The 7,998-nt window shown below is 37.8% G+C and overlaps 1 protein-coding gene across 1 annotated transcript in view; it reads right to left on the bottom strand.

Annotated features, from left to right (window-relative positions):
- HECTD1 (HECT domain E3 ubiquitin protein ligase 1) overlaps positions 1-7,998 on the bottom strand; it is a 117,068-nt gene that overhangs the window by 41,111 nt on the left and 67,959 nt on the right. The window contains exons 16-18 of the mRNA XM_017895868.1: positions 4,545-4,679; positions 3,849-3,995; positions 1,581-1,675 (exon numbers count right to left, since the gene is read on the bottom strand). Coding sequence (XP_017751357.1) covers positions 1,581-1,675; positions 3,849-3,995; positions 4,545-4,679 — 377 coding nt within the window. The remainder of the gene's footprint in view (positions 1-1,580; positions 1,676-3,848; positions 3,996-4,544; positions 4,680-7,998) is intronic.

Here is a 7,998-nt window from a genome sequence, read left to right as displayed (position 1 = left end):
AAAAAAAAAAAAAAAAAAAAACTATAACCTTTAACACAGTATTACCACTTACGGAATTTACGTAAAAAGATGCTTCTGTTGAGACTAGTATATTTGAGTATTAGTAATAGTTTTCAAAGAGCTAAAATGCTTAACATAGTAATACTTCAATACATTATTATACATCCATAAAGATATAATATGCATTCATTAAAAATGAAATTTGAAATTAACACAATTATCTGAATTGTATAACTTATTTTTTTTTTTTTTTTTTTTTTTTTAGGGGGGGTCTCCCTTTGTCCCCACACTGGAGGGCAGGGGCGCAATCTCGGCTCACTGCAAGCTCTGCCTCCCGGGTTCACGCCATTCTCCTGCCTCAGCCTCCCGAGTAGCTGGGACTACAGGCGCCCGCCACCTCGCCCGGCTAGTTTTTTGTATTTTAGTAGAGACGGGGTTTCACCATGTTAGCCAGGATGGTCTCGATCTCCTGACCTCGTGATCCGCCCGTCTCGGCCTCCCAAAGTGCTGGGATTACAGGCTTGAGCCACCGCGCCCGGCCTGTATAACTTATTTTAAAAGTGCAATCCCATTCAAATGTACACAGAATAATATAATGAACCTTCATCAACCCAGCTTTAGCAATTAGCTACTAATGGCCAATCTCCATCCAGTTCTCTCCTTTTTTTTTTGAGACAGAGTCTTACTCTGTCACCTAGGCTGGAGTGCAGTGATACAATCTCAGCTCACTGCAACCTCTGCCTCCAGGGTTCAAGGGATTCTCCTACCTTAGCCTCCCAAGTAGCTGGGATTAAAGATGCTCACCACCAGGTCCAGCTAACTTTTTATTTTTAGTAGAGATGGTTTTTCACCATGTTGGCCAAGCTGGTCTCAAACTCCTGACCTCAAGTGATCCACCCACCTCAGCCTCCCACAGTCCTGGAATTACGGGTGTAAGCCACCGTGCCTGGCCTCTCCTTCTTACATATTTTGAAAAAATACTAAAGAGCTTATCATTTCATCCAGAGATAGTCTTTGTACATAAATCTAACAAAAAAATTATTTTTTAAAAAAAGTAGTATTACACGTTAAAAAAGAGAAATTATTACTTAATTTATCAAACATTTCATCAGTGTTCAAATTTTCAACTATCTTAAACAGGCATGTAATTTAAACTAAGTGATCAGGCCAGGAACGGTGGTTCATGCCTGTAATCCCAACACTTTGGGCAGCCAAGACAGGAGAAATGCTTGAGTCCAGGAGGCTGAGGCTGCAGTAAGCTAAGATGACATCACTGCACTCCAGCCTGGTCAACAGAGCGAAACCTTGTCTGAATTTACAAAATAATAATTATCATGAATAAGTAAACTAAGTGATCAGCTGCATTCATACCAGACATGTAATTTCAATGTTTCTTTTTATTCCATTAGATTAAAAAAAACTTCAAAAATTTTCCTATTATACACGTATAATATGTTACTTTCTTGTTAAATAAGAGTTTCTTTTGTGTGTGTAAATGTTATACTAGACTTATTTTAAAGGAAGCATACCAACTGTGTAAACATTACAAACATCAAATTCAAAGAAATTTGGGGTTTTACCTTTCATCATCTTCATTTTCACTAAAGGCAGTTTTAAAAACATTTATTCTTTCTACCAGTTGACTACAATCTTGTTTCATATCCAAATCCATGCTCTAAAGAAAACAAAAGTATAAAGTCTCAGAAAAAATAATTTAAGGATCTTACTGAAATTTACCAAAACTAAGAGACGAATGTTAACATATTGTTATACAATGATCACTACAATCTGAATAAAATCATTAATCATTTCATCTTTCAGTTAAAATTATTTTTACTATATGACTAGTAAGCCATGGCTAACATACAAAATTTTTTCCTTCTTCAATGTTATAATGTACTCAGCAATTATGCTGCAAAATCAGTGTTTCCCCAAGTATACAAGATGGTTTCAGATTACATTAATATAGGAATGAACATTTTCCATTTTAACAGTACTATTTACTTTAATAAGTATTAGGAAAAAACTGGTACATCAAAACTATTTCATAGATTACCAAGTGATATAATGTGATATATCACTGTAATAAATGGGAATAAATGCAAATAGTAAAGTTTATGAAGGGACTATGGGACTCATTGAAGTTCAAGTGCAGTTTTTTTTTTTTTTGGAAGACAGAGTCTCACTCTGTCACCCAGGCTGGAGTACAGTCGTGCTATCTCGGCTCACTGCAACCTTACCTCCCAGGTTCAAGCAATTCTCCTGCCTCAGAATTACAGAAGAGTAGATGGGCATGCCAACATGCCTGGCTAAATTTTTTTGTATTTTTAATAGAAATAGGGTTTCACCATGTTGGCCAGGCTGGTCTTGCACTCCTGACCTCAAGTGTTCTGCCCACCACGGCCTCCCAGAGTACTAGGATTACAGGCATGAGCCACCGTGCACAGCCTAAAGTAAGTATTAAAAGTGCATCAGCACATACAATGATTAAGATCAAGAAATCAACTCTGGCCAGACGCAGTGGCTCACACCTGTAATCCCAGCACGCTGGGAGGCCAAGGCAGGCAGATAGCTTGAGCCCAGCCTGGGCAACATGGTGAACACGCAGATGCACATGCACAGGCAAGTGCACACACACACAGGCACACACACTAAAAAGAATTAAAACTGAGTAGTCTGCGTTTCAGCAAGCAGCACATATACCAAAACTGAAATGATACAGAGATTAATATCGCCCCTGCACAAGGATGACACACAAATTCGTGAAGCATTCCATATTTTTTAAAATATAAATAAGTAATTAAATAGAACTAAGTAGAACTGAAACAAAAATAATTCTTTCATTAAAATAAAGGAAAAAAGAGCCATGTGTAGTGGCTCACTTCTGTAATCCCAGCACTTGGGAGGCAAAGGCAGGCGGGTCACTTGAGGTCAGGAGTGCGAAATCAGCCTGGCCAACATGACAAAACCTCGTCTCTACTAAAAATACAAAAGTTAGCTGGGCAAGGTGGCAGGCACCTATAATCCCAGCTACTCAGGAGGCTAAGGCAGGAGAATCACTTGAGCCCAGGAGGCAGAGGCTGCAGTGAGTCAGGACTGCACCACTGCACTTCAGCCTGGGCGACAAAGCGAGACTCTGTCTCAAAAATAAGTAAATATATAAACAAAGGAAAAAAGTTTTACCACAATAAAGAGGCATTCTTAAATAAAAAAAAAATAAGGTTATTAGCAAATATTTATCAAATTTTCACATAAACTTCCTACACTGTCTTTTTTTTTTTTTCCTTTTAACTCATCTGTATTTGTTACAACTTTAAGCAGAATGTGACTCGAGCACTACATTTCCATCCACAAGACTGGGTCTGAGTTATTTTTGAACAGCTTTATGATATGCTTAGGTAGGCTTATAACTTTGTTCCTCCAAACAATACTTTTCTTTGGAAAACAGGCCCTGTGGAGAGTTCCTTCCATCATAAACTTCCTAAACTTTCACTGTTCATACATTATGTATATAACTTGGGTACTTAAGGTCTACAGACATATTCTGTTTTATATAACTTACGTAAAAATCAGAGCAGTGAATAATAAATCTTAGGCTGAATTGTTTTTAGTCAACAAAACCTTTAGCAAATTGTAACTGGGAACTTAGAAATCAAAATAAACCATTATTTAATTCATTTGGCTCAAACTAATGATAAAACTTAAAGGTTGAAGAAATTAGAAATATTAACATCATTCAGCTTTTAAATATTTCTTGACAAAACAAACTAAAAACCACTCTACCAAAGGAGTAACTACAAATAATTTCTAAAACTATATTTTTGTTCTTTACTACTTGATAAACTTACATTGTTTAACACAGTAAGAAGTGCCTGTACCAAGCCACTGCTACACATTTCATATGGTGAAATTGTGTTTTCATCCTTCAAAAGTACAATTAGGTTTTCTAAAGCTGTCTTCATTAAATCTCTCCAAGTGTTCTCACTCTCAATACACTAAAATAAAAAAAAAATTCATGAAGACAATCAAAAACATAAACATAGCTCTTAAAATAACTTATCAGAATACCAATTATCATGACAATAACTTAGATATTAAGCAAAATTAAAAGTTAAAATGATTAACACAAATTATGTCTACCAGAGGTCAGCAAACATTTTTGTAAAGGGCCCAGTGCAAATATTTTAGGCTTTGCAGGCCATATAGTCTACGTCACAACTATTCAACCATGCCCTTGTAGCATCAAAGTAGTTGTAGACAATATGTAAATGAATAAGCATGGCTACACGTGATAAATTATATGGATACTGAAATCTGATTTTCATGTGTCTTGAAATTCTCCTTCTGGTTTGTTTTCAATCATTTAAAAGTATAAAAACCATTCTTACCTCATACAGCCATATGCAAATGGGGAGCAGGCCAGATTTGGCTCCTGGGCCATAATTTGCTGACCCCCTACTCAATACCCACGACATAAAGGAGAGAGGGGAAAGACATCAAACTAAAACTCACTACACATCATTAAAATCTAGAGGTTGACATACTTGTCTGTTTGTATGAAGCTCCCAAGATGACTCTAACTGAGTTGCTATGTTTCTGAGTGTTACCACTACTCCACGAGGCATGCTTTCAACAGCTTTAAAGTGGTCATCGTATAAATCTCGAGCCATAGTTCGTACCTACCAAAATAAACATAACAAATATGAATTTTTACTACAATTAATAATTTTACCAAATCTTCACTTTTATAGACACTCATATTTACTTATTTCACCATGAAAAAATAGGTATGTACTGTCATTTGGGCAAATGAGCTCTTGAAGTTACAGTTATTTAAGAAAACAACCTATGTTCTGGGTCTGATGAAATTTAGTACATGATATTATTCACAAATCATATGCTTAAGTAATGTAAATTTAGGATTCACCTAATGCCATTTTAATCCCAAACAAACCAGCATAACTCTAATGCAATAGAAAAAACCTATTGCTGTAAACTACTTAATAATACTTTCTGTTCTATTTTGGTATGCCCTTCAGAATTAAAAGATGGCAATCATGGATATCAGACGACTTTGAAGAAACTATCTCTTTATAAAAAGTATTAATAATTAATACTGGTATGGTGGCTCATGCTTGTAATCCTAGCACTTTGGGAGGCGGAGGCAGGCAGATCACTTGAGGTCAGTCAGGAGTTCAAGACCAGCCTGGCCGACATGGTAAAACCTCGTCTCTACTAAAAATTAAAAATAAAATTAGCTGGGCATGGTTGCGCATGCCTATAGTCCCAGCTACTCAGGAGGCTGAGGCGGGACAATCACTTGAACCCGGGAGGCGGAGGCTGCAGTGAGCGAAGATTGTGCCACTGCAGCCTGGGTGACAGTGCAAGACTTTGCATCAAAAAATAAAAAATAAATAAAAAATAATAATTAATTAAAATTATTTTTGCCTAAAATATTTTGATGCATACTTGTTTATATCAAAAGGACAGCCACCTACTCACTGAGTTGTTACTGATTTCAAATCAAGAAAGTGAAGCAATAATTTTTTAAATTTTTTCTTATAATTTCAACTTTTAGATTCGAGGGTACATGTGCAGGTTACATGGGTATATTGTGTGATGTTAAGGTTTGCGATATAAATGATCTCAGCACCCAGGTAGTGAGCATAGTACCCAAGTTTTGGAACCTTTGCTACCCTCACTCCACACCCTTCATAATTTTTATTTTTTTAATGAGAATACAAGACTGAGACAACGTTCTCATTGAATTTTTTTAGTTTGTGTTACAAAATTTCAGTCCCCTGTAGTCTAGATTTGGTTGGTTAATAACAACATATTAGGTATACCAAAAAGCTCTTGAGATAGGTGATTTATAGTCAGATTACTCAACGATTCCATGCTTGCAAATATGAGTATTCATTAAAATTTGTAACCTCAAAATCAATCATTTCAGAGCTTTCACGTTCATTCACGGACATGCACAGTGCAGCAATAAATTTACGGTGCCCGATATGCACGTTCCCAGCAGAATTCAAAAAGGTGACACTCTTTCTTGCTTCGGGTCTCATACTATAAACAAGTACCCTACTCCCAATCTACTTAGCGTCACACTTATCGAATTTTGGGGCTTTTTCTTCCTGATTTCATTGTTTAAAATGGCCCCCAAACATAGTACTTAGGTGCTATCCAGTGTTTCTAAGCACAAGAAGACTGTGATGTACCTTACAGGAGGAAAAGACAAAAAAAGTGTGTGCTAACATATGCTTTGTTCAAGCATAACAGTGCTGTTGGCCAGTTCAATACTAACAAATCAACAATACGTATCAGGCTGGGTGCAGTGGCTCAGGCTTGTAATCCCAGCACTTTGGGAGGCCGAGGAGGGCAGATCACTTGAGGTAGGAGTTTGAGACCAGCCTGGCCAACATGGTGAAACCCCGTCTCCACTAAAAATGCAAAAATGAGCCGGGCATGGTGGCACACACCTGTAGTCCCAGGTATTTGGGAGGCTGAGGGAGGAGAATTGGTTGAACCTGGAAGGTGAAGGTTGCAGTGAGTCAAGACTGTGCCACTGTACTCCAACATAGGAAACAGAGTGAGACTCTGTCTCAAAAAACAAAAAATACGTAGCAAATAAGGTGTCTTTAATCAAAAACAAAAAAAAAGGTGACAAAAATGTTGTCACAACAGGCCCTAGGCCTAGAAGAAATCTAACCCAGTATTTCTCCTACAAGCAATGGTTCAATATTCACAACAACTTTATAAAATGTAACTACTGTTGGCCGGACATGGTGGCTCATGCCTGTAATCCCAGTACTTTGGGAGTCTGAGGCGGGTGGATTACTTGAGGTCAGGAGATGGAGACCAGCCTGGTCAACATGGTGAAACTCCATCTCTACTAAAAATACAAAAAATTAGCTGGGCATGGTGGTGGGCACCTGTAATCCCAGCTACTCAGCAGGTTAAGGCGGGAGAATAGCTCGAACCCGGGAGGCAGAGGTTGCACTGAGCCGAGATTGCACCATTGCACCACAGCCTGGGCATCAAGAGCGAAACCAAGTCTCCAAAAAAACATTATTACAAGGGTTTCGCTAAGTTTCTTTAAAAAAAAAAAAGAAACACCATTATTACAATTTCTCTGGTCAAAGCCATAAAAAACACAAGAACTCTCCCCTAATCCCTATCACATACAAGCATTCTTTGCATACTGTATTTAAAAACTATCTTAGAACCAGGCATAGGGCCTGTAGTCCCAGCTACTTAAGAGGCTGAGGCAGGAGGATGACTTGCACTCAGGTGTTTTAGACCGGCCTGGGCGACACAGAGAGACTCTGTTTCAAAACAAAACAAATAAAAAACAAACCCTACTTTATATTACCATTACAGGTAAAATAAACATGCTAGTCACCAGAAAGTGTTGAATCTAACTATGAGATTAACATGGAAATATACTGGCCATATTTGAAAATAACAATGCAAACCTGATGAAAGCATTAAAAGATTAGTCAATTACGCATCTGCTACAGTATCTTCTTGAAGTAGTAATTTCAGCTGCCATAGCCATTAAACTAAGCATCAAAATAATCTGAATTTAGAACCAGGCAGTTAAGTTGCTGTATCACAAGGTATTAATCCAGATTGTAAAATATAATAGTCATTTTCAATCCCACTGTAACACTAAAAATATTAATATTATTAATAATTTCAGGCTGGACGTGGTGGCTCACGCCTGTAATCCCAGCACTTTGGGAGGCCGAGGCAGGCGGATCACGAGGTCAGGAGATTGAGACCATCCTGGATAACATGGTGAAAATCTGTCTTTACAAAAAATTAGCTGGGTGTGGCGGCGGGCGCCTGTAGTCCCAGCTACTCAGGAGGCTGAGACAGCAGAATGGCATGAATCTGGGAGACAGAGTTGCAGTGAGCCAAGATCACGCCACTGCACTCCAGCCTGGGCAACAGAGCGAGACTCAGTCTCAAAAAAAAAAAAAAAAAAAAAAA

This window comes from Rhinopithecus bieti, unplaced genomic scaffold (genome assembly GCF_001698545.2).
Source record: "Rhinopithecus bieti isolate Rb0 unplaced genomic scaffold, ASM169854v2 scaffold_21703, whole genome shotgun sequence".
Classification (NCBI taxonomy): domain Eukaryota; kingdom Metazoa; phylum Chordata; class Mammalia; order Primates; family Cercopithecidae; genus Rhinopithecus; species Rhinopithecus bieti.
The sequence above is the reverse complement of the archived record's forward strand: the minus strand, read 5'-3'. Positions and strand labels throughout refer to the sequence as shown.